General features: G+C 47.3%; 2 protein-coding genes across 2 annotated transcripts; both read left to right on the top strand.

Annotated features, from left to right (window-relative positions):
• Nucleotides 1-6,840: 6,840 nt before the first annotated feature.
• On the top strand, nucleotides 6,841-26,976 carry LOC138775753 (zona pellucida sperm-binding protein 4-like). Its single transcript, XM_069956035.1, has 11 exons — nucleotides 6,841-6,962; nucleotides 7,386-7,488; nucleotides 8,268-8,420; nucleotides 8,626-8,816; nucleotides 24,966-25,063; nucleotides 25,329-25,456; nucleotides 25,888-26,077; nucleotides 26,152-26,302; nucleotides 26,380-26,458; nucleotides 26,563-26,676; nucleotides 26,840-26,976. The coding sequence occupies exons 1-11, from the start codon at nucleotides 6,924-6,926 to the stop codon at nucleotides 26,974-26,976; spliced, it is 1,383 nt and encodes a 460-aa protein (XP_069812136.1). The 5' UTR covers nucleotides 6,841-6,923.
• Nucleotides 9,327-11,363, top strand: LOC138771023 (zona pellucida sperm-binding protein 4-like). The gene is given in 7 exon segments (XM_069950442.1): nucleotides 9,327-9,409; nucleotides 9,681-9,808; nucleotides 10,147-10,336; nucleotides 10,411-10,561; nucleotides 10,639-10,717; nucleotides 10,846-10,959; nucleotides 11,227-11,363. Coding segments are annotated over 7 exon segments (882 nt in total).
• Nucleotides 26,977-27,566: the final 590 nt, after the last annotated feature.

The raw sequence follows: 27,566 nt of genomic DNA, 5'->3' as shown, positions 1-27,566 counted from the left end.
GTCTAGTGCGGCCTCTCCGGCCTTGCCTACCCCTGCACCCCCCGGAGCTAAACCTCCCCCGCCCTTGGCGGGTCTTCACAAGGACTCGTTCTTCTGTGGTATCAGTCCGTTAGGTACTCATTTGGACCCTGATATCAAGGAGAAGATTTGGTCTAATCAGTATATAGATATATGGTCGCTGGTTTCGGTTGACCAACATACTGTAGACAAAGAAAGGCGTCCTTTTGTTGAAAATGCTAGAGCAATTGATAGGAGACCCCGCGTGGCAAAAACTATGAATAATTGGACGCAGGCCTTTTCTGTGTTGGGTTATGTAATGGGTCAAAAGCATCCTGAACGCTGTTCGGAATTGTTTGGGCATTTTGACAGCATATATAGTGCTTACAAGTCCCACGGGGGGTCCGCCTGGTGGCGGTATGACGAGGACTTCCGGAGACGCCTGGCTCTCCAGCCGGAGTTAGGCTGGGGCGTCAGGGCCACGGATGTTTGGCTTCGTCTGATGCTTACACCTAGGCCGACCCCCTTTCAAGGGGCGGCCGCTGTCCCCGGAGCGCCTTCAGCAACGGGGACAGTGGCCGCGCGACGACCAGGAGCGTGCTGGCTCTTCAATGAAGGCCATTGTAGGTTTGCCGGTTTGTGCAAATACAAACATGAGTGCTCCTCCTGCGGGGGCGCTCATACGGCATCGCGATGTCCTAGGCCAGCAAGCAAGCAGCTCCATAAGCCCCCCACCCCTAATGAGGCCAAGGACGCCAGTGAGCGTACACGCGATGCGCCCTTGGCTAGACAGGTACCCCAATAGGGAAGATGCTAATCTGTTGATCGATGGTTTTAATTACGGTTTTTTCATCCTGTTCGTTTATTCTAGTTCTCCCCAGTTTTCTGAGAATCTCAAGTCCGTTCGGGACCACCCTCAGGTTACGCGAGATAAGATCAATAAGGAGGTTTCTATGGGTCGCATGGCGGGTCCGTTTGAAACTCCTCCTTTTCGTAATCTGAGGGTGTCCCCCCTGGGGGTTGTCCCGAAAAAGGAGACAGGTAAGTTTAGACTGATCCATCACCTGTCACACCCGAAAGGTTCGTCGGTTAATGACGGTATTTTGGCAGATGATGCATCAGTCTCTTATGTGTCGTTTGACAAGGCGGTACTGTTGGTTCGTAGGGCGGGAAGGGGTTCACTGTTAGCTAAATCTGATATAGAGTCCGCCTTCCGGCTGCTTCCAGTACATCCTGAGTGTTATCATTTGTTTGGTTGCCAGCTGGACGGCGGCTTCTATTACGATATGTGTTTGCCTATGGGCTGTTCCATCTCGTGCCATTACTTTGAAGCTTTCAGCTCCTTCCTGGAGTGGGTGGTGCGGTTTGAGACTGGTTCAAATGCAGTGTTGCACTATTTGGATGATTTTCTTTTTGTTGGTTCCGGTTCAGATCAATCCTGTGCTTATTTGTTGTCCACTTTTCAGTTTTTCATGCAGCGTTTTGGTGTTTCTTTGTCCGAGGATAAGACGGAGGGTCCTTCCACTTGCCTGACCTTTTTGGGCATTGAAATTGATACAGAGGAAATGGTTTTTCGCCTTCCCTCGGACAAATTGAAAAAATTTGCGGATTTGATAGATGGCTTCCTTTCAGTGCACAAGGTTACCCTCCGGCAGTTACAGTCGCTATTAGGTCTCTTGGTGTTCGCATGTCGCGTTATGCCTATGGGGCGTATTTTTTCACGGCGACTGTCACTGGCGACAAAAGGGGCTAAGAGGCCGGGGCACAGGATACGTATCACGGGAGTTTTGAAGGCAGATTTGCGCATCTGGAGGCAGTTCTTGGCTAACTACATTGGTCGTACCTGTCTGATAGGCACGAGGGTCACCAGCGAGGAAATCTCTTTGTTCACAGATGCGGCTGGATCTGTTGGCTTTGGTGCCATTCTGGGCACTGAATGGTGTGCGGCGGCTTGGCCAGATGCCTGGCGATCCCATGGCCTCTGCAGCAACCTCACTTTGTTGGAGCTATTCCCTATTATTGTTGCTGTCGAGATCTGGGGCCCGCAGCTTGCCAATCGCCACATATGTTTCTGGAGTGATAACATGAGCGTGGTATTGTGCATTAATAGTCTGTCCTCTGCCTCCCCTCCCGTGGTCAATTTGCTAAGGCATTTAGTTCTTTGCTGCCTTGATTTTAATATCTATTTCAGGTCTCGACATGTGCCTGGCGTTGATAATGCGATGGCTGATGCTTTATCTCGATTCCTTTGGCAGGATTTTCGGAGGCTCTGCCCTGGGGCCAACGTCGTGGGCAGGGTTTGCCCGGAGTACCTTTGGAATCTGGTGGACCTCAACTGATGACACTGGTGTCCTCTTCCGTCACGCCGGTCACGTGGAGACAACATGGTAAGGCGTGGGGGGAGTGGTGTTCGCTAGTGGGAGATCGGGACGCGGCCAAGGACGTGAGTGTCCGATTGGAAATCACTGTTGAATTTCTGCTGCAGTTGCGCGCGGCCGGCGTTTCGGGGTCCGTGGCGCAGCGTCGACTGTCCGGGGTATCCTTCTATTTTCAGTTATTGGGCTGGGAGGATGTGACCAGGGCTTTTATAATCAGACAGGCGCTTAAGGGCTGGAAGAAAGAGAGGCTTAGCCGCGATTCCCGCCGGCCGGTTTCTTATCAGTTGCTGGTGAAGTTGGTGGGCCATTGCCCCCTGGCATGCAGGACCCCTTATGAAAGTTCGTTGTTTGCGGTCGCATTTGTATTGGTCTTTTTTGGTGCCTTGAGGGTTGGGGAACTCCTCCCTCCGTCCAAGCGCAGGCCGGGCGGGCTTCAGGTTTCAGACGTGGTCTTAGGGGACGGTGCCGTTAGGGTCAGGATAAGGAAGTCGAAAACTGATCAGTTGGCTCGCGGCGCATGGCTTCCGTTGTGGGCCGTTGATGGCCCTGTTTGCCCGGTTAAATTGATTCACGATTATGTCAGGACTCGGGTTGCTGGCGAGCAGTTCTTGGTACATGAGGACGGTTCCCCCCTGACGGTCTTTCAGTTCCAGTCGATGTTTCGGAGGTTGTTGCGGGCGGTGTGTTGCTCGCCGGGCGAGTATGGCACGCATTCTTTTAGGATCAGGGCTGCTACTGAGGCTGCCAGAGCGGGTCTTTCAGAGGAAGTGATAAAGAGAATTGGTCGCTGGCGCTCTGATTGCTATGCGCGCTATGTGCGTCCGGAGTTGTTGATTTGATTGACTAACAGTTCTTTCTTTTCAGAGATCGTTCCACCTGCGGTGTTCATTGTGGGGCATTCCTATGTCTGCCGCGCTGCTCAACGTGCGGAAGTCCGCCCTGGAGGGAGGCGCCTCGGTTTCAGAAGCATGACGGTCACGTGGAGAGGAATAGGGGGGCTGAGGTGGCCCCAGGTTTTATCCGAGGTCATGTCCTTTGCTGCTTCTGTCTCAGGCCCAGTCATTTTAGTCATACACGCGGGGGGCAATGACTTGTGTCACTGTAAAATCGGGGACCTCATGACGCTTATGCGTACGGATGTTGAGCGTTTCGGTCCGCTTTTCTCGGAGCTTGTTCTGGTGTGGTCCGAGATTGTCCCCCGCGTGGTATGGCAATATGCGAGAGATCCGGCAGCCATTGAACGTGCGAGACAAACATTAAATGCCCGTATGTCCCGTTTCGTCAGGTCCCGATCGGGCGTAGTCGTCCGTCATCGGCAGCTGGAGGGGGAGAATAGTGGTCTAATGCTTCGGGATGGTGTTCACTTAACGTAAATAGGCACCGATATTTTTCTGTCCGGTATTCAGGACGGCATTGAGCAAGCCCTGTTCTTGTTGAGTGGTGGTCGGAGCCCCGTTTAGGTATAAAGGGCTCCTCCTTGGCTGAGAACACCTGCCTAGCAGGAAGGGATAGCGGACGTTCGTGTACGGCGGGAGTCCGCCGGTGGCACCCCGTGGCTACCCCTCGTTGAGTTGGCACATCGTGCCGGTTGGTTTTACAGAATACGGTTAAATAAAAGCTGTGGCCGGCCATCACCCAGCAAAGAAATCGGTGTGTTTGTCTTTTTTCCTGGCGCCGTGGGGAGCTGGGTGTTCAAGGTGGGTGTATGGAGCTCAAGACAGTCTGGTATGCACCCGACTGCTTATGGAGGGTGTTCACGGACTGTCTGTGGCATCCTCCATAGGATTTGTCTTCCAGCTTTGTTCTCCTTCCCCTATACTTGTCACCCCGCCAGGAAAGAGTTAAGGATTGTGGTTTCCTCCTTCACCCTCCCCTTTCCTTTACATGGTAGCTCAGGGACCAATAGTGGCTGCTCGCTGGCTTTAGAGCCTATCAGAAAGCTAGGGGTATGTGGCTAGAGTATAGCTTATAAATATGGGTCAGACCTCCCCCTCCTCAGTGACTGTTCAGAGGAGCGGTTTTCCCTCCCTCCCTCCCTATTAGATAAGTACAGTTGACATTGGAAATGTTGGTCAGTGTTTACACATTATGCAAAAAATAAATAAATAAATAAAAAAAAAAAAAAAAAAAAGAGGATGAGAAAATAAGGGGTTACTAAATACAGCACCCTTCTATGCAGGAAGGGATAGCGGACGTTCGTGTACGGCGGGAGTCCGCCGTTGGCACCCCGTGGCTACCCCTCGTTGAGTTGGCACATCGTGCCGGTTGGTTTTACAGAATACGGTTAAATAAAAGCTGTGGCCGGCCATCACCCAGCAAAGAAATCGGTGTGTTTGTCTTTTTTCCTGGCGGCGTGGGGAGCTGGGTGTTCAAGGTGGGTGTATGGAGCTCAAGACAGTCTGCGGTGCCACTAGGGATCCTGGCCGGAGTGTATACTATGGGAGAGATATATCAATCATGGTGTAAAGTGAAACTGGCTCAGTTGCCCCTAGCAACCAATCAGATTCCACCTTTCATTTTCTAAAGAGTCTGTGAGGAATGAAAGGTGGAATCTGATTGGTTGCTAGTGGCAACTGAGCCAGTTTCACTTCACACCATGTTTGATAGATCTCTCCCTATGTGTACACACTCCAGCCGCGATTTCATAGATGGCAGCACTACGTAAAGTCCGTAATAATCATGGCCGTTGTTGCAAATTGTCAACAGCGGCCGTGATTATTACGAAACTTACATAGTGTGAACATAGCCTCATACTACAACTCAATAAGCCCTCATACTACTAAGTCAATGAAAAAAATAAAAACTATATGGGTAAAAGGGTAGGTTCACACACGGTGGAGTTTTATTGCAGCAATGACGTGGTACTACAGCGTCTTCACAGAACTGATGCAGTACTCACGCTGTGCTTTTGCTGTCCATTTAATGTATATGTTATATGTTATGTATATGTTTAAAGGGAACCTGTCACCCCCCCCGTGCCAGAGTGAAGGCCGCCCGACCCCCGCTAGAGACCCTTATACTTACCCCTTCTCTCCAAGTCCCGTTCCTGGGGACGGTCCCGGGATGCAGATATCCCCGTCTGAAGCCTGGCGCGCGCTGCTGCGATGAGTCTGACGCCCGTCGAGAATAAATGGAGCCGATATTCTCTATGGGCGTTTGATTCATCTCAGCAGCGCACGCCGGGCTTCAAACGGTGTTATCTCCGTCCCAGGACCGGCTCCAGGAAAGGGACTTGGCGAGATGGGGTAAGTATAAGGGTCTCTAGCGGGGGGATGGGCGGTTAAAGGTTCCCTTTAACTTATGATTGAACATATGATTTTGTATATCATACTGCAGGATCCATTTCCATTGTTGTAAAAAAAAAAAAAAAAAAAAATACACAAAGACGCAGTTGACCTCATTTTTCTGTACTTTAAATTAATCCTACTGAAAGGGACAAAGTGAAACGGATGCAAAAACACAGTGTAAACCTAGCTTAGGCGGAAAACCTAGATTTGGGGGTGGTCAGGAAGGGGTTAAACTTTAAACTGGCAATGCTAGAAGCCACTAGTGATCCTCATCCACCTCACACCTGACGTTAGTTTATCCCCCGTCCTATCACACAGCGGCTCTGGGATCACTCACAAGGTATAAAGCTGGGGCTATGGCACACTGAGGTATAGGTGGCTGCTGGCAGGATGGGCTTGTTTGGAGCAGGTGTGGGGGTTGTGTTGGTGCTTTGGGTCTATGGGCTGGGGTCTGTAGTGTGTGCAGTACAGGATTACTGGGATGATCCTTCCCATCTGCATTGTGGAGATGATGCTATGGAGTTCTCTCTTCCGTCTTTCTTTGCATTGACCATTATAGGTAAGAGCTGGAGTGTATTATCTGGATGTGATAACAATTCCTTTAGACAATGTTATTTCTAATAGTTATTCTAAGTTTGTTAACCTTAATTAGTGCTGTGATCTTGCCAACCTGTTTCAGAACTACAACTCCCAGCATGTGATTGTAGTCATAGATCTGCAGCAGCTGTGAAGAGTGCCAGAATTATCCTTCTGTTGTGTCAAAGGGCATGTTAGAGCCCCCTGGCATATACCCTGCTGTTACACTTAAAAATCTTACCGGTCAATCAAATCAGCAGGACACAGTATGTGACTAATTACAGAATGGCTTGAGTTGAGGCCTAGCAGTGACTACCCAGTTACAGAATTCAGTTGCCTAATGGTGCTGTTCTGTGCTTCTGCCACTAGGTGGTGTCCTTGTAAAACTAATATACCATACTTGTGGCTCTTGCATTGTATCAGCTGTAAACTGGGTATTCTGATACTGCCATAAAAGATAAACCATATCAAAGGTCTGATGCTACTTGAAAAGGTCAAAACTTAAGTGCCTGTTACTGGTACACAAGTGGTGTCTCTGTATGACTTTCAGTGTTCTTCAATCATCTACATGTATGAGATCTGACAATGTGCACTGTTTCTAGATAAGGCTGGAAACTCTCGAAGTCTTCACAATGATACCAACTGTGGAACCTGGATTGACCAGACATCTAACCGATCAGTGGTGATGGGATCTTCCTATGATGGTTGCTATGTGCGGGAGGAGGTAAGCTGAGAAGGATCTGCAACCTTAGATGGATTAGGGATGACCTTGGGGTGGTGACAATGGGAGCGGTGAGGGCTGCTTCAGGTTTTTGCAGGCCCCCTGGTAGAACTGTAGCCAGGAGACAATACACCATTGAAAGTATAATTCTTTTTGGGTGGCCATGGGCCCCGGGCTACCGCCTGAAAAGGACCTATTATAATCGGCTACTGGATGCCGGCCCTCTATCCCATACACTCCTGACCACAATACAGTGCTGTTACCATGCGTTAACTTTAAGCCATGTCATGCATTGTTTGTTTTTTTTAGAGTCTTGTGTTGACAGAACACCACGTCCTTATGTTGGGGGTTCCACAGAGGCTACAGGAGAAACCTAGTACACCTATTTCCTAAAACCTGCATTAACAAACTATTTTCTGCTTACAGAATGGAAACTACGTGGTGACTGTCGCTCTAGAAGAAACGCCACGTAATGGGAAATCCCAGTATCACAAGAAGGATCTTATGTGCCCTATTCCTGCCCTTCCAGGTAACCAAGACCAGCTACAACTTGGCTATGGCTTTCAGTGTCCTTATGGTATGAATGAACTTTTGGCATGTGAAAAGTCTTGACTGCAGGGGTTGGATTCTATAGTAAAACAAAAGGCCTATGCACCTTCAGTAACTCTTACCCGAGCAATAGTTAAAGGGGTACTCCGGTGAATTTTCAAATGAACTGGTGTTATGGTGCGTTTACACAGGCAGATTTATTTCACAGATTTTTGAAGCCAATGCCAGGAACAGACCACAAACAGGCAACGGGTCATAAAGGAAAGACTGAGATTTCGCCTTTTTTCAAATCCATTCCTGGTTTTGGCTTCCAAAATCTGTCAGATAAATCTGCCTGTGTAAACGCACCATTAGACATTCTAATAAAAGTAACTTCCAAACCTCAATTTTCTGTCAGACTTCCAGGTACTTAGCAGCCGTTGTATCCCTTAAGTCAACTGCCTCATACACACCAGTGTTTGGAACTTTCTATATAGGGAGGGCTAAGCAACCAGCTGATGGGAGTCGGGAGGCCCTTAGTGTTGGTACACTTGTTGCCCTCAATGGGTTAGGTTGACTTTAGTATAAGCTGTTTGGAGGCATGAAAAACTTCTATGGGGAGCATTATGAAATTATGGCAGACCCCTCTTATAGTTCAGATGGCCATGGTTTTTACTGCTTATGAATACTAACCACCAGGGTTTGGGTCAGATGGGTAATAGAAGATGACCCTGGTACTATAAGTCTCCAACAAATCCACAACGTAATTTCTCCTTTCAGCTATGGATGCTCCTAGTGCAAGTGACTGCGCTTCAGTCCAGCCAAGTGACCGCCTGCCATGTGCCAATGACTCTGTATCCAGAGAGCAGTGTGAAGGCCGTGGATGCTGCTTTTCTCAGTCCGCTGTACCGCGCTGCTTCTATGGGAAGAAACGTAAGTAACTAAATCAGGCGCTTGTGTAGACATCAAGGTAGCAAAAAATGTCTGTAGTAGTCTGTCCTAGAAACTTGCTCAACAATGCCTAGTACTTATCTGGGTAAAACCCACTGAACCTGGCGCACTAAACTCCTCCCTAAGATTTCAATATGTACTTGTGTGACTAGTAGATGGACTAATCTTTTGTCGTCCCCGTACGTAGTGACTGCCTACTGCTCTGCTGATAATAACATGGTGGTTGCCATCTCCAAAGACCTGACTGTACCATCCCTGATCTTGGACTCTGTACGGATAGTGGATGTGGATTCCAGCTCGTGTCCCAACCTGAGAGTAGCAGCAACTGCATCATTTATTGGGTACCAGTTCCCCCTCTCCTGTGGGGGTCCCAAACAGGTGAGCGTAAAATGTGGCTCTGACTTTATTGCTTAGCACTATAAGATGGCCTGACCCCATGCTGGGAATGAGCACTTCATGGACTGGCACTTGTTAAGGCTCAGCAAACATGGCTCCAGCATTTTCTAGAGATTTCAACTAACATCACTGGATGCGTATTGATTGACGGCTAATACCGAGTGATGCTGGCCATTAACTGCTATTAACTTCGCCTCTGCAATAAATAACTTTGCATTGCCAAGTTATGGCCCGTTCACATTGCAGAAAACAGGTGGAATCCCCACCGTGGACTCCGCTTGGAATCCTACCTGCCTCACTGTCTCAATGTTTGTGTGTATATAGGGCACCTTGCACTCCCGCAAAGGGAACCCTATATGTAACATTGCGACAGTGAGGCAGGTAGGATTATAAGCGGAGTCAACGGTGGGGACTTTTTTCCGCAGTGTGAACAGGTCCTTGGAATGGAAGTCTGAAACCCTTGGTTTGGCTTAACAGGTGGATGGCACATTCATGTTGTATGAACGTGCTCTTGAGGCAACCACAACCATAAGGACCTGGCAAATGGGATCAATCACCAGAGACAGTACAATGAGGTTAGTGGAGTAATCCAGGCCTATAAACCACTAATAAACAATCCTTTTTATATGTTCCCTATGGGAGGGGTAAGTTACAGCCAGACTGCTGGTGGCAGCTTATTCTTCAGAATTGGGTCGAGCATAATGTGGTGTGTATGTGGGGTGTTCTTGTTTACTGCTTACCTCAACCATCTGACTTGGGAGGCCCCATACACTATGAATATCAGCTAAACCCAGTGTATGAGGATCTTATACTGAACAGGTTACTAAGGTGCTCTTCTCACTACAGGGTGACTGTACGCTGCACCTACACCCAGATTGGAGCTGCCCCCCTACAAATAGAGGTCCTGACCCTTCCACCACCTCTTCCTGTATCTACATCTGGACCTCTGCTCCTGGAGATGAGAATAGCTCAAGGTAACTGACATCTATTGAGCAATAAACTGGCCAAGGACAACTCTAATAGCACTAGCAAAATGCTTTTATTAAAATAAATCTCTTCTTATCCACAGTAGTTCTAGACTATATTACCTTCCTATCTATAGATGCCAGTAAACGGTAGACACTACTAGAACATTAAACTACTGAAGGTCTCATCTGTAAAGGTCCATGACTCTTCTGTAAAACAGAACTTGGCTTGACACTTAGTTATGAGGGCAGACATACAAACTGTGGTTCTATAGACAGACATGAGTTTTGGCTTCTATAAAACACATTAGCTCCTCTTCCGATTACTACTTGTCCATGTCTTGCAGATGAGCGGTACACCTCATACTATGCTGACCAGGATTATCCCATTGAGAGAATACTAAGAGATCCTGTACATGCTGAAGTCCGGATTCTGCAGAGGACTGACCCCAGCCTGATTCTGGTCTTGAACAACTGTTGGGCTACCAATTCTCCTGTGCCTACTGATGCTCCACAATGGCCCATCCTGGTCAACAGGTGAGGACTGAACAGACCATGAATAGAACTTGTCTTGAGGCTGCCATGGTATACCTAATGTGTTCCCTTTCCAGCTGCCCTTTTGAAGGAGACTCCTACCTCACCCAGCTGGCTCCTGTTGGCCCTTCCTCACAGAACATGCCTTTCCCAACACACTACAAGCGGTTCATTGTTAGCGCCTTCACCTTTGTGGATTCTGCCACCCAGAACGCTCTTAAAGGATTGGTAATGTTCCATATAACACTTAATAGTAACAAACACAAGTCAAATTCTGGTGTCCAATGACTTGTATTGTCCTACAGGTGTTTCTCCACTGCAGCGCTTCTGTATGTGTCCCATCTGCCACAGAGTCCTGTGCTGTCACCTGTCCCCAAAGGCAAAGTATGTATCAGTAACTGAGTCTTGTTTCTTGTTTCAGCTCCCTATCTCCTTGATCTTGTCTGATTTTGAAAAAATAACGCTCAAACCTAAACTTGTGTTGGGGTATAACTCTTAACCTTGTCTTGCAGAGAGAGCAGCTGAATCCTGGGCCCCAGAAGATGCTTTTACCATGGTCTCGGCTCATGGCCCCGTTGCATTTCTCCCTGAAGAGATGAGAACAAATGAGGTTCTTGTTATGGAGGGTAAGGTGCTATACAGACTTGACAGGATCAGTGCCTACTTATACCTTCTAATTTTTGGTCATTGTAAGCTGGTATAACAACTCCTCACTATGAGATGCTAAACTTGGCTTTTTGGAGACTCCTGACAGACAACAGTTATGTTGGTCTCCAATTAACTTTGATGGCACCAGTTATAGTACCTTTTATAGGTGATGGACTGAATACATCTGCCATACCATGCTGTGATTCCATACTGAATATAAATTAAGTCTGCCCTTATATACACAGGTCCTCTTGGTTCTGATCTTGCCCTGGCTTGGCTACAAGGAGCAGCAGCTGCCGGTTTTGTCGTGATGGTGTCTCTTCTTGGTATCTAAAAGTATAGAAGACAAAGGAAATGTGTAGTGTCTACTATAAAGGCCTGAATAAAGTGGTGCTTTCTAAAAAAAAAAAATTGTCTTGTATTAATAAGCTTACATTGAAACTTTGCAACTTGCCCACCTGGTACTAACAAAGTAGGCCCTAAAGCTATAAATGAGTGTGAACAAGACATAGGATTCTCATAGCAGTGGTTCCAGGAAGCCATGAGTCTATAACTTGCCTGTCTAGAGGCTCCGGCACTGTCGGGAGACGGTCCTAACCTGTGAAAACTGACAACACAGAACTCTGTATCTACTTCAGGTAGACCAGCACATGGACTTGTACAGAGTCTTGTAAGGACCAGCTAAACTTGTTAAGGCTAATAGGATGTAGGTCAAGGTGTATTGATATGCAAAGAAACGCATCACATGTCTCAACCTCTGTGAACTAGCCAGACCTTCCTTCAGGAAGGAAAAACCAAGCTAAGGAATGTTTCCAATCAAGGAAACCACCCAAGCAAGGTATCATCCACAGAAAGCTGTTTCAGGGTATTTGCCTCTCATCAGTGTGGAGTAGAATTCTGGCTAGTGGGAACAATGCCTAGTAAGTGAATGCAAAACGCTGGTTGACCTAAGGGAAATACACCAAGACTCCATGTGTCTTGATGTCAGTGTATACTGAACATTGCCCCCTGGGAAATAAAATATGTAAAATAACACTGCAGAGACAATTGCATGTCTCGACATCTGTGAACTAGCCAGAGGCTCCTGCAGGAAGGAACAACCAAGGAATGTCTCCAAACAAAGAAACCACCCAAGCAAGGTATCTGGACAGCTGTTTCGGGTATTTGCTTTCTTGGCGTTCACTGACGTTGAGACACGTGATGGTGTCTCTGCAGTGTTCTTTTGCATATTTGATTTCCCAGGGGGCAACGTTCTAGAATACACTGACGTCGAGATGTGATGGTGTCTCAAAGGGTCCTATTCCACGGGCTGAGAAGGGCCGATCAACGATGTAAACGAGCGGTGATCTGCTAGATTGGCGCTCGTTTACCTAGCCTATTCCACGGCTCAATCGTTGAGCGAGGGCTGCAAGGACATTGTTACCGAAGTCCTTGCAGCATCATACATTACCTGTCCAGGCTTCTTCTCAGCGCTGTCTTCATCCCCGGGTCCCATGCTCTCATCTTCAGAATGGCCGGTCAGCTGACAGGCCACACTCAGCCAATCACAGGCCGCGGGGGTCCCGGCCTGTGATTGGCTAAGCGCTCTGTCAGCTGACCGGCCATTCTGAAGATGGAGCGTGTGGGACCCGGGGGTGAAGACAGCGCGGAGAAGAAGCCTGGACAGGTAATGTATGATGCTGCAAGGACTTCGGTAACTATGCCAAGATAGAGGCAACTCTGGCAGGATTAGTGTAGAGAATACTTATAATCGCATATCTACAGAAGTGACCAACCAGCTCAGTGCCAGGTTGGGCAGTACAAGCTCCAGCCCTATACTACTGGGCATAGCAGACCTTCCAGGACAGCTGTGGGACATCTGTAAGATACTTTGGCTTGCTGCTCTGTCTTACTGGGGATCAGTCCTGAAACTTTAGACTGTCTTGACAACTGTAGAAGGATCCCTGGCGTGGACAAGGTAGTTCCTAGAGAATGAGTAACCCCTACTGTGGGTTTACAGTGCATCATAAGAAATCTTTCTGCAGTCCCTGACAAGGGCTCTGGCCTGGGTATCACTACAGCAGGAACTAATGACCTCTCACCAGGAACTTAAACTTTTACAGGGGTGATGGGTTTAACCACCTATTAGTGGGGCTGTGTTAAGAGAACTGTAGTTGGTTGTAAGCTGTTTGGCACCTGTGATTGGATAAGGGTGCGTTCAGACTATGTAATCTATGCAGAGAAGTTTCTGCGTATTCCAACGCTCACATCTCCGCCGGTTCCATAGACTCCATTCTATGGTCAGGCGGATTCTGCCGTCAATTCTATGGGTGGATGAAAGAATCTGCCAGAGCCTAAAATGGCGTCTATGGCACAGGCTTTGCTTTGGTTGTCCAGGCATGATGGAAATTGTAGTTTTGAACAGCTGGAGGGCCGACGGTTCCCCATCCCTGGTTTAGGGGAAGTGAGACCTCAAGTGATGAAAATGCAAACAGCAGCTTCATCCCCTTTGTGTGACACCTGAAAGCTACCTTTACCTGGGGGGCATAAGACTTAGTGGACAACCTGTACCGGGACACAAGTTTCTTAAAATTTCACTCGGGTCCCATGATTGGCACCATTTTCTTTATATACACCAGCCCATTCTAGGCACTGGAGGGTGGGCCTGGCACCCCCAATGTAATATCCTCCTTAGTGATGCACCTCCATCAGAATCAAGTCTGGCTGTGTCACCAAAAGGGATATTGTTACCCTGGGGGCTCCGAGCTTGCCTCCACTGCATGGTGCGGGCCGATGAAAAAAAGGACAGCGCCACTGGGATCTTCATGCCCACAAAGTAGTGAAAATTTTTTTTCTGAAGGTTTAGCGACATTTGGCTAAACACTCAATTCCTGTCAGCTGGAGAAGTTTGATGCAGTCCTATAAAAAAATTGATACAGCCATAGACTGCTGTTATGTGGTCCAATGTATATATTATTCAGGAGAATTGGGGGGCAAGGAGAAACTATGGCAGTACGTTTATACATCTGTTCTAATTGTCAGAACAAATATAATGTACACGTTATATAATACTATCCCTCAAACACAGACTGCATTAATTTTTTTTTAGACACTTCTGTTAACTGGGTAAAAACCCCAATGTAACCAGCCTTGGCCAACTTAATAAACAGCAGTATTACAGTATATTGCTTCCCTCATCTGAGTTGTAGAACAATTTGGGCTTAAAGTGACTGTACCACCAGGCCCAGGCTGAAGCACTGGAGGCGGGCCAACCCACCCTTAGGGCGGGTTCACACTACGGAATTCCGTCAGCTGTCCGCCCGCACATCTGGGCGCCTTTCCGCCGGCCCCATAGACACCATTCTATGGGCCGGCGTATTCCGCTATACGCTGGAAAGAAGTGTCATGTCACTTCTTTTAGCGGATCGCGGAATACGCCGGCCGATAGAATGGTGTCTATGGAGCCGGCGGAAAAGCGCATGCCCGTGCGGGCGGACAGCTGACGGAATTCCGCGGACATTGTCCGCGAGAATTCCGTAGTGTGAACCCGCCCTAAGGGTGGGTCGGCCCGCCTCCAGTGCTTCAGTCTGGGCCTGGTGGTACAGTGAAACCGCCCTTAGTGGGAGGAAACCCCAGCCCCTCTATGATAGGGTTCCATTGATTGTAATGGAGTCATGTCATTGAGGGGCTGGAGTTTCTTCCCACTAGGGGTGGGTTGGCCCGCCTCCAGTGCTTCAGCCTGGGCCTGGTGGTACAGTCACTTTAAAAGTGCATTCATTGGTTTAGCCATGTCCCCAGTATTTGCAGAAAATTCAAGTGCTGTGGCCTGGGGTGCTGAGATGGTAACAGCAGGTGGGCTCTGGTGTTTTACTGGAGCACTTGTCATGGTGGCGTTACCCAACCCCCGGACACACTGGCACTGGGCTTTGTAAAGGGTAGCACAATGTGGGTGCAGGTGACAAAGAAAAACAGAGAACAAAAAGAAAGGCCTTTACTTGAGAACTTCAGGGCAATGTAAAACAGGTGAAATGAGTGCAGAATATAATCTCAAAAATAGAATGTAACAGGGTCTTCTCTTGGTGGATAACACGGCAGTTTAGCTTGGGTGCTTAAAGCAAATGTACCATCAGTACGTTCTGTTTGAGCTTTGCACATGGATAGAACGGCTCCGGCACGGGGAAGCCTGTGCCACGGCCCTTTTTTTGAACTGCGGCCCGGTTTCCTGGCATCTAATGGAGCTACCTCATGCCACGGCCGGCCCGCCTCCAGTGCTTCATCCCTGGTTGTAGAACGGTGCCGTATGAGGGGACGGGGCTACAGTTTAAAAAAACAGAAAAGGAGAATGGCACCGGCGCTGTTCTATCCATGTGCAAAACATAAAGTGAATGTACTGATAGTACTTTTGCTTTAAGGTGTAGACAGTAGGTTGAGTAGAATAGGTTAAGGCTTGTTTTGAGCTAAGCATGAGGACAGCAGTGGGCTTCTGGCTGTCTCAGGGTAGTGGGGCCCTGACTAGACTCTAAGGCTCTCAGCTGTGGGGGCTCTAGCCAACTTAAAGGGGTGGCAATAGACTCACAGTTATAGTACCTCCTGCAGACTTGCGCAGTGCTTCTGAAGAGAGAAGCAGCCCCCTATTGTCTCCTTGACCGAAGCCTCACCCTCTAGCCCCCTATTGTCTCCTTGACCGTAGCCTCACCCTCTAGCCCCCTATTGTCTCCTTGACCGTAGCCTCACCCTCTAGCCCCCTATTGTCTCCTTGCCCATAGCCTTTGGCACTAGCCAGACATGGCTAGGGAGATAAGAAGAAGAATAATCCTTAGCACAGAGTCCTGTACAAGGTTCCTGGTCCTCAGGCCAGGCCTGGTAATAAGCTTCAGCAGGAGCTCTAGTTGTTTGTCTCTCTCTCACCATACACTAGACCATAGATCTCCAAATTGCGACTCTACAGCTTTTGCAAAACCACAATTCCCATTGTGCACGGACAGCTAAAGCTTTGGATTTGGCTGTCCAGGCATGATGGGAAATGTAGTATTGCAACAGCTGGAGGGCCACAGTTTGAAGACCCTTGCCCTAGACAAAAGACCCCTCCCACCAGGAACCAACTCACTATATAGTGTTGACCTCTTATTGGTGGGGAAAGTGCTAGAGAAATGAGAAGGAAGAAATGTAATAGAAGGACAGTGTGTGTGGTACCTGCACCAGTGATTGGTTGAACAGTATAAACCAACAGTTAACACTTTACCTTCAGCTGTGCATGCAAACAAAGGAGAGTGAGACACCAAGTGGTCATAGTGCGGAAAGGCACCTATCATCCCAAAGTGTGAAACCTGACAGAGTTACCCCTTATACAGGTGGTATAACAGAGGTACTGGGAAACCACAGAAGGAGCAAAGCTTCTTCACAGCAATTAAAGGGAATCCGTCAGCTCCCGGGCACTATCTAAGGTGCTGACAGTGTGCTGTAGCTGGCAGCCCCCCAGTGAGCATGGGGCCTTTTTGGTAATTTTCCGTGCAGCGGATTATGTACAATCTTATGTCTCCTACTTTCACAGAGCAGTTGTTCGTGCCACACTTGTCATGCATCCTCCTCCCTCTTCATGAATAATCAATGCTGCCCGGCCTCCTGCTGGCTCAGCTGTTAGATTGCAGATCAGTGCTCTATACACACACAGTATTTTTGCTCAGTATTTTGGTCAGTATTTTGCAACCAAAACCAGATGTGGATTGAAAACACTGAAAGGCTATGTTCACACACTGTTTAAATTGAGTGGATGGCTGTCATTTAATGGCAAATAATTACTGTTTTAAAAAAAAACCAAAAAAAACAAAGTCCGATATTTGCCATTAAATGACGGCCATCTGCTCAATTTCAACAGTGTGAGAACATAGCCTTTCTGTGTCCTCAATCCACTCCTGGTTTTGGTTGCAAAATACTGACCAAAATACTGAGCAAAAATACTGTGTGTGAACATCACTTGCGCATTCGCAGAGGAAAAAGGCAGAGGAGCAACTCGACAATGTGGGCCCTAAACAGCTGCTCCTCAGGGGGTGTGAGGTATAGGCAACCTGCCAATCACCCTCTCCTCTTCCCTGTACAGTGTCTTGAATGCATGCTATCAGACGTCTTCATGTGAACACCAGGATTTTAATACTTTACTAACGCAATCATTGACCTTGATGGTAAAGGGTCTTCAGGAGGCAACCAGAATATCCACTACATCCTCGGGAAATGATCGCATGTATTTTGTAGTCCAAAGGAAGCATTTAGGCCCAATTCGGGCCCTCAAATAGTACTTAGGCTTACTATGTGTCCTCACTTAGTAATAAGCCCCCCTATAGTGGATAAGTCCCCTCTGTGCCACCATATAGAAGACAGCACTCCTCTGTGCCCCAATATAGTACTTAGGCCTCCTCTGTGCCTCCCATTTAGTAGTTGAGTCCCTCTGTCTCCCTCTCCCCCTGTAGGTAGTCTTCCTGGTAGGTAGTCACACTCCTTTCGGTATCACCCAATATATAGTTTTCCACATGTAGGCATCCCCCTAGGGTAATCCTATCTGTTAGTTAGCTCCACCTCCTCAGTAATTTAAATAATAAAAAAAAACATACTCTCCTGCCTGCTGCGCTCTCTCCGGCGACTCATCTCACTGCTCTGCATGAGTGATGTCTCTCATACACTGGGAGCCGGAAGGAGAGAGCACCCTCTTGCGACCAGAGGCAGAGTACTGCCTTCAGCCACAAGAGGTACTGTCAGAGAGGGGAGCCAATGGTTCCTTCCTCTGTCAGTGCACTACTGTATTTAACTATAAGCACTCATTAGGACTGCTTATGGTTAGATACATGGAGAGGGGCGTGGCTTTACAGTTTGCCAGAACTGTCCCTTTAAAATGAGACAGTTCTGGCAAACCTGGGACTGTTGGCAAATATGGTCATGTAGCATATCAAAGAACACAGAAAGTTCTCATGTGGGCTCATAACAGTTGAATCTGTGTTTGGCACCATGGACAGCACATCAAATTGCTGTGCATCAGAAGGGAAAGTTGCAGGTAATTGCAATTTTCTGTGTTGATAAATTTTGAACCATAAGAGATTTTGAAAATCAGATTGCGGGAAGTGATTTCTGAGACAATTCTGGTCTTCTTGGATATACTACATGACCAACTTCTTATTGTAAAAAGGGATATGGGGGCTTTCAACATGGTGGCCACATTCCAGATATAGCCATAAAAGATAGACCCTGTACACAATACTTGGTGGGTTATTCAGATATGTCATTTTCTTTTTCATTTCTTCAATGGAAAAAAAATGAAAAAATAAAAGTATTTAACCTGCCTATAGCACACGGGGCGCTGAGGACAAACGTGAGTGCACTGATCCTTCTTATGAATATTGGGGGCGCTCTGCAGTGACGTCACTCTGGTGCTCATCCCTGCAGAGCGCTGGATTAATATTCATTAGAAGGGATGGGCCAGCTGGGGCTGATCGGGGCTCTGTGGTGATAGCCCCGCCCCCAGGGCACCAAACTGCCTCATTAGCATATGGATTGATAAAAATGGCAACAAGGAGAAAGTAAGAAACTTCTCCCTATAGCGCACAGGGCGCTAAGGATGAAGTTAAATCAGCAAGTTAGATGCTTCTAAACTTCTGATAGTTTCCCTTCAAATAAATGGGTGTCCTTACACTTTTGACACACTCACTCACTGCATGTAGATGTATGTACTGAAACTGTTTTGGAGTTTGCATTACTATGAATGATGATGCACAGACCGTATCTACAGAACATGTGAACGTAGCCTAAAATTAGGGTGCATGCACACTATGGAATTCCCACGTATGACCCGCGACGGATTCCGTCACTCGTACCCGCACGTGGCGGCGCGCATCTCCGCCCGTGCCATAGACACTATTCTATGCACAGGTGAATTTCGCATGCCGCCGAAAGAAGTGACATGTCAATTCTTTCGGCGGAATGCTTAATCCGCCTGTGCATAGAATAGTGTCTATGGCATGGGCAAAGATGCGCGCCGCCGCGTGCGGGTGCGAGCTACGGAATCCACCACGGGTCATACGCGGGAATTCCATAGTGTGCACGCACCCTTAGGCTGTGTTCACACATGTTGCATTTTTATTGTAATGCTGCAGCCTTTATTTATTTATTTTTTTTACACTGAAATGACACAATACTGTAATGAAACTGCAAGGTGTCAACATAGCCGAACCCCTTCAAAGTCCACACAGATGTAGCTGTGCTCTACACAGGACTGCAGGTACTGCATTATCTTGGGTCTCCACACTATTCTTTGTGCTATGATCAGGTTGCAGTAGATCCCAGTATATGTGCATGCATGTGGGCACAGCCACTAGTGATCCTCATCATCCACCTCACACCTGACGTTACTTTATCCCCCGTCCTATCACACAGCGGCTCTGGGATCACTCACAAGGTATAAAGCTGGGGCTATGGCAGACTGAGGTATAGGTGGCTGCTGACAGGATGGGCTTGTTTGGAGCAGGTGTGGGGGTTGTGCTGGTGCTTTGGGTCTATGGGCTGGGGTCTGCAGTGTGTGCAGTACAGGATTACTGGGATGATCCTTCCCATCTGCATTGTGGAGATGATGCTATGGAGTTCTCTCTTCCATCTTTGCTGGACAATGCAGTCTTTACAATGAACATTATAGGTAAGTGCTGGAACGTCTAAGTGCTAAAGGGATATGTTTTGAAGGGGTTATTCATGCTTAGAAAAAAAGTGTCTCGCTGTATATCTCCTGCATGTGTCACTGCTTGTATAACACAGTGCACCAACACCTTGTCCTCATGCAGCGTGTCATTCACTAATGGGAGCACGCTGTATTGTCTGATTGTCCGTCTGGCATTTGATTACTGGTGGTTGAAGTTGGTTGTAGCCCCAGGGAGTCCTGGAACACATGGATAAAACCTATGGCATGTGGCTGTATCATGTTTTCCCAGACTCCTTAGGGATGCATTTAATTCTGGCCACCAGTATTCAAATACTGAATGATTGTGCTCGAGCATTCTCCTGTCACACTCATCTCTAGTGCCAAGGCCTTCCTATCTAAAATACTGTGCTACACAATCTGTAACATCATACTGAAGTTTAGTAACTTATACCTGACCATCTACTCTGATTCTAGGCAAGAATGGAACCTCTCACAATCTGCACAATGACTCCACCTGTGGAACCTGGATTGTAGAGAAATCTAACAGATTGATGGTGGTCGGTTCTTCCTTTGATGGCTGCTATGTGCGGGAGGAGGTAAGTTGTAAAGGGATTTAGAGTTGGCCATAGACTGGACTCCTGATCAGGGATGACTCTAGGGGTCTGTTCACACGGGGAACATCAGTCACTTTTGCTGGGGGTACTAAGGATCTCTAGTGTCCATCACGTGTCTTAACAATTGTACAGTACTGTTGGCGCTTTAATGTGGTCAATAATATGATGGAACTACATACTATGTATAGTAGTATACATACTACTATGGTGCTACAAAGTATTGTGTATGTATGGAAGTCTTTGACCAACATGGCACTGTATGACAGAATACCATATAGAGAGCAGTTACAGTACAGGGCAACATCCAATGTAAGCCAGCCCAGATAATACAATGGCCAAGAAGTGACTTGAAATGGACTTTACTTGCCAGTCTGTTAAAGGGGTTATCCAGAGCTAAAAAAAACAAACATGGCCACTTGTCTCCAGTTTGGGTTCCATTCCAACTTCCATTGTCCTGAATGGAGCTTCACTACAAACCACACCTGAGCTGTAGACAAGAGTGGTGTTCTCTGAAAGAAAGTGCCCATGTGTTTGTAAGCCTTTCAAAGGCTCAAACTTCATGGCATATTGGGATTTCTTAATGCAACGGTCAGAACTGTCCTGTAATTGCAGAATGGAAACTACGTGGTGACTGTCGCTCTGGAAGAAATTCTTGATGGTGTGAAAACTCGGTATCATAAGAAGGATCTTGTGTGCCCCATTCTTCCTGCTCTTCCAGGTAAGTCTATAATAAACCAGAACTCTGTTTATATAGTTGAAAAAGACAAGTCAGTTTAAAGGGGTTATCCAGTGCTACAAAAACATGGCCACTCTCTCATCTCCAGATTGGGTGGGGTTTAGAACTTGGTTCCATTGAAGTAAATGGAGCTTAATTGCAAACTACACCTGAACTGGAGACAAGAGAGGGGGAAAGTGGCCATGTTTTTGTAGCGCTGGATAACGCCTTTACCTATAACCTTACTGTTGTAGTGTCCCACTACAGGGTTCACAAAGTTCTAACTACCTGTCAGAATGTAACTCGGGTGTCACACAGTGCTGGCAGCTATGCTTTCCACTGGAGACCTACAAAGGTTTAGTCATGTTTAACCAATCACAGGTGCAAGACACTCTTTACACCTCTACACTCACCCTGATTTCCTGTGACACGGCCCTAGGCAGGATAGATGTTTCCTGTGTCTAGTGAGTTGTGGTCTAGCTGGGTAAGAGAAGACCTGTTTCCAGAGACTGATACCTGCACTATGCAGTGCTAATCCTTAGAAGTGGGGTAACAGGAACATTAGGACCACCCTTGTCTATGCCAAGGTTCTCAGTCAGGACAGTTGCCCCCTAAAAGGCAGAGGGACTGATCCCCCAGTAAGGCAAAGTTGCTACAGACTAGAGATGGTCCGAACCAAGTTCGGTTGGGGTTTGTACGAACCCGAACTCTTGGCATTCGATGCCTGCTCCGTGCAGCGGGTGGATACAGCGGGAGGACCGCCTGGAAAACTGGGATACAGCCTATGGCTGTATCCCAGTTTTCCAGGCGGTCCTCCCGCTGTATCCACCCATTCCAGAGCGCGCAGAGAGCAGGAATAATTTCCGAGAGTTCGGCTTAGTACCCATCCCTACTACAGACCAGTACCTAACTGACTCGTCCAATTGGGGGAATTCTTTAGCAGGAGCTCCACCCAGAGACAGACCTTGGACTCGTAGTACCCAGCATGGCATCTGCTAATCTTGTTGTGCAGAAGGCGGTCTGAAGCAGATGTCTAAATGTAAACACAAGGATTCTTCAAGTACCTATTCTACACACATCCTGGCAGAGTACTTCTACTAACTAGGCAAGGGCTTCTACCTGTCCCCTGTACTCACACAAGCCTTCTCTTCTGACTACCTCGGTCTCTACTGTGTTTGTGGTTTTGTTTTTTTTTGCCCCTGTGAGCAGTTGTATTGTGTATTGCACTGAAGTTCTTAAGTATACCACAGCTTCTGATTAAGTCTTGAACTGTCATCTCTTGTGCCGCATCCTGTCCCTCACACCAGTTCTACTAAGGTCTGGTGCCCATGTGTCCAGGGATGGGTACTACCACTCCTGGCTACCATAACACAAACCACCAAACACCAGAAGCTGACCTGCTGCACACAACTCCTGCAACCGGCACCCTGGGCCATGGCACTGTTGCTCCAGAAGGTGCACTGGCTGTCCTATTAAAGTGGAACTCTGACTATTAGCAGAAACTTTTTTCTTTTTTATTGGAGCCATTTATGATGTGCTTTGGACATCCTAACATGGATGTAGGAAAACAGGGGGGCCTCTCTCTTAGGTGGCTGTGGACCTTGTTGCCTATGAAACCTACACAGGTTACATAAATGGCTAACAACTAAGTAAAACTACTCATGAGGGCAAGCCACCAGGGCAAAGAATTCTGAGTTATTGTAGTGTACTTATTTTTTTTTTTCCTCATTGGTTTAGTGTCTAATCTTGTCCTATGGATTTCTCTTCTCCAGCTATGGATGCTCCGAGTGCAAGTGACTGTGCTTCAGTCCAGCCAAGTGACCGCCTGCCATGTGCCAATGACCCTGTATCCAGAGAGCAGTGTGAAGGCCGTGGATGCTGCTTTTCACAGTCTGATGTACCGCGCTGCTTCTATGGGAAGAAACGTAAGTTGATGCTGTGTCATGCCACTACTGCGGTGGGTGGTCCGGGTGTAGCTCAGCCAGATGATAGGTTGTTGTGATGCCAGTGCCATGGGGTCACATCTGCTTTTATTTTAAGGTGGCTGGCTATACCCTTTCCACTGTGGTTAGTGATCTACCGGGCTGTGAGGGGGGAGGGGGGGGGGGGGTTCCTTGGGTAATTATCACAGTGGTCCGGAGTGAGTTGTGACCCACCCGGACTATCTGTACTGCCACCCACAGAAAGGGTAGATGACCCAAGGATGGTGCAGTGACTGTGTAGGTGTCTGAACAATTATCAGTCCTGTTATAAATAACATTTTTACTACAGGAATACTTAGCGCAGATTGTCTAGTGAAGTCAGAAGGGTATTGTCAGCTGGTGTACTAAGAGCTTTGGAGGCAAAAGAGCTGTGCTGAGAAGGTTTAGAGTAGCAGAGAGGAGTTTGTCTTGAGAGTTCCAACCCAGGGTAGAAGTGTGCTCTGCTGGAACTTTAGAAGAAGTAAACCACTTGTGCCCATGTTTCGACCTCATCATGATACCACCGATTGCCTTACAATGTCAGGTGACACAAACCCCAGACCTTTGTTACCTGAGTTGAGCAGGATGGCCAAAATTACCTGGTTACACCTTCGCTGCAAGATAGAGCAAAGTTGCTACAAGCCTACATACACTCAGGTTCAGTTCCTCTTGTTTCAGGATACTATCCTGCACCTTTGAGATGTTCACGGTGTGGATTTGGGTGATCTGACTTGTCCTCTCTTGAGTAGTTAAACATTGAATAACTAGAATAAGAGTTGCTTTTAGGAAGAGTCTCTGCGTCTCCCATGTGTGTCCGTCCACTACCACACTCCAGACTAACACTGGACTGTACTATCGTCCCTGACAGGGGACCTGGCCGAGCCAGGGCCCAGCTGAACTACAGGGCAAGTCTTGTGTTGTGTCCTCTACAAAGACTTGGTTAAGACTCCCTAAGTGTGGGTGTGTACTTCCTCTCCCCATGTGCCCACTTCCTACAGGGTGTGTAATACCCCCTGTGAGTGGTGAAGTGTGAAAAAATATATAGGTTCAGAAGAGAGAAAAGAGCTCTTATTGGTGCACAGACTACAAACACACAATAACCCCTTGTTCACTGCAGTTGTATAGTAACATCTAATGGCAAAACTTATGCATAACTTCATTACCACTTTACCAAGTACAGACTTTTGCCAGGGGTAGCTATAACTTATAAAACATGGGCTTGCAGGTATAGCGGTATACTCACTCACAAGGAAAAGGAATAAGCTATCTCTCCAGAGACTGACATACAATTGCTGCTTGGGTGTTAATATCCATATTTACTCTATTGACAACTACTCATATAGAGGTGTAATACACCGGCCTCTGGTCCCTAAGCAATAACTGCACACAACTCCCTTACTGAGCTTGTAAGCACCTAGCTAAGAGTCGGCAATACGCTGCATGGGAAGTTGGGGAAGACTTATAATCTTGGCTAAATCTTAGATCTTAATGAACCTTCCATATGTGACCATTCTGTATATGGTCACTAGATAACATAACACTTTGTCCTCCCCCCCCTGCACAGTGACTGCCTATTGCTCTGCTGATAACAGCATGGTGGTTGCCATCTCCAAAGACCTGACTCTACCATCCCTGATCTTGGACTCTGTACGGATAGTGGATGTGGATTCCAGCTCGTGTCCCAACCTAAGAGTAGCAGCAACTGCATCATTTATTGGGTACCAGTTCCCCTTGTCCTGTGGGGGTCCCAAACAGGTGAGTGTAAAGTGTGGCTCTAACCTTATTGCTCAGCACTATAAGATGGCCTGACCCCATGCTGGGAATGAGCACTTCATGGGCTGGGACTTGTAAAGGCTCAGCAAACATGGCTCAAGCACTTTCTGGAGATCCCCCCCCCCCCCCCCCCCCCACTAACATCACTAGATGCATATTGGCTGATGGTTGGTTAATAGAGTGGTGCTGGCCACTAACTGTTTGGAATGAAAACTTTCCATCCTAGCTTGGCAATGCAAAGTTAAACACCACTGGTTTGACTCAACAGGTGGATGGCACATCCATGGTGTATGAACGCACTCTGGAGGCAACCAAAACCATAAGGACCTGGCAGATGGGATCAATCACCAGAGACAGTACAATGAGGTAAGAGGAATATTCCAGGCATATATACAACAATACAAGAACCTTTAACTTACCCCTAACCATAGAGAATACAGTCAGACTGCTGATGGTGGCTTTCCCTCAGAATTGGGTCAGACATAATGGATTTTTACTGCCTACCTCAACCATCATCTGACTTGGGAGGCCCCCATACACTATACGAATATTGGCTGAACCTACTGCTGTTGGCAGGTTCACACCTCACACCTTTACTACTTGAGTTACTAAGGTATTCTTCTCACTACAGGGTGACTGTACGCTGCACCTACACCCAGATCGGAGCTGCCCCCCTACAAGTAGAAGTTCTGACCCTTCCTCCACCTCTTCCTGTATCTACATCTGGACCTCTGCTCCTGGAGATGAGAATAGCTCAAGGTAACTCTGACACTGAGCCAAGGAAAACTGATGGCCCTAATATGCCTATTAAAACAGATCCAGAGTAACCATAGACTACACATTACTGGCATCTGTAGATTGGAAGATATATAAATAGACACTACCAGAACATTAAACTACTTAAGGTCACATCTGGAAACAGTCCACGTCTTGGTTGCTTTGAAATTTTAGCTTGGTTATGAGGGTTGACATACAAGCTGTGGTTCTATAGACCATGGGTCTCCAAACTGCCATCCAGCTTTTGCTAAACCACAATTCTCATGCCTGGACAGCTAAAGCTTTGGACTTGGCTGTCCAGGCATGATGGGAAATGTAGTATTGCTGCAGTTTGGAGACCCATGCTATAGACAGACAAGTGGTAATTGGAAGAGGAGCTAATGTGTTTACTAGAAGCCAAAACTCTCTTGCAGATGAGCGGTACGCCTCATACTATGCCGACCAGGATTATCCCATTGAGAGAATACTAAGAGATCCTGTACATGCTGAAGTCCGGATTCTGCAGAGGACTGACCCCAGCCTGATTCTGGTCTTGAACAACTGTTGGGCCACCAATTCTCCTGTGCCTACTGATGCTCCACAATGGCCCATCTTGGTCAACAGGTGAGGACTGAATGGACAATGAATAGAACTTGTCTTGAGGCTGCCATGGTTTACCTAATGTGTTCCCTTTCCAGCTGCCCTTTTAATGGAGACTCCTACCTCACCCAGCTGGCTCCTGTTGGACCTTCCTCACAGAACCTGCCTTTCCTAACACACTACAAGCGCTTCATTGTTAGCGCCTTCACCTTTGTGGATTCTGCCACCCAGACCGCTCTTAAAGGATTGGTAATGTTCCATATAACACTTAATAGTAACCAACACAACTCAACTTCTGGTGTCCAACAACTTGTATTGTCCTACAGGTGTTTCTCCACTGCAGCGCTTCTGTATGTGTCCCATCTGCCACAGAGCCCTGTGCTGTCACCTGTCCCCAAAGGCAAAGTATGTAAAAGTTAATTAGTGCTTCAGCTCCATTGTCTCCTTGCTTTTGTGACTTCTTCTGGTCAATGGTGTTTTGGGGTATAACTCTTAACCTTGTCTTGCAGAGAGAGCAGCTGGATCCTTGGCCACAGAAGATGCTCTTACCATGGTCTCGGCTCATGGCCCTGTAGTGTTTCTCCCTGAAGAGATGAGAACAGATGAGGTTTTTGGTATGGAGGGTAAGGTGCTATACAGAATAAATGGATATATAGTACAGTAGTCAAGATTTGACAGTATTGGTGCTTAACTACATGTACCTTCTAGTGTTCAGACATTGCAATGCTAGGAGGTTTCCATATGTGTCGTAGTCATTTCAGCTAAAGTCTACCCTTCTATACACAGGTCCTCTTGGTTCTGATCTTGCCCTGGCTTGGCTACAAGGAGCAGCAGCTGCCGGTTTTGTTGTGATGATGTCTCTTCTTGGTATCTACAAGTATAGAAGACAAAGGAAATGTGTAGTGTCCACTATAAATGCCTAAATAAAGTGGTGCTTTCTAAAAAACAGAACAAAAAAAAAAACAAACTTGTGTTGTGTATTAATCGGCTTACACTGAAACTTTGCAACTTGCCTACCCGGTAGGCAAACAAAGTAGGCCCAAAAGCTATAAATGAGTGTTGACAAGACATAAGCTTCTTATAGCAGTGGTTCCAGAAAGCCATGAGTCTATAACTTGCCTTTCACGACCAAGTGATGCTACTGTTAGGTGTATGTAGAGTATATTGTAACTGACCAAATCCAGTATACTAACACCAATAAAACACAGTACCAGATAACAAAGAACAAATATTACCGCAGCTACTGACAAACACCACCGCAGCTACATCACTTTCACCTCATCCAGTCATATAGAGGTGGACGCAGCTCCACACAGGTTGTATACACCATAAACATTACATGAGGTGACTCACAGGGGACGGCTTCTCATCAGAGCTCTTCGCTTCTCATTTTCTTCTCCATCTGTCCTGGGCTGTTATGAGAACTTCTCCAAGCCACGAATCCACAGAATCTGACAGACATATTAGACTCCTCACACCGGCACCATCCTCTCTTTTCACACTGCACATCTGT

The sequence above is a fragment of the Dendropsophus ebraccatus genome, chromosome 1, assembly GCF_027789765.1.
Source record: "Dendropsophus ebraccatus isolate aDenEbr1 chromosome 1, aDenEbr1.pat, whole genome shotgun sequence".
In the NCBI taxonomy this organism is placed as follows: Eukaryota; Metazoa; Chordata; class Amphibia; order Anura; family Hylidae; genus Dendropsophus; species Dendropsophus ebraccatus.
This window is presented reverse-complemented; position numbering and strand designations above follow the sequence as displayed.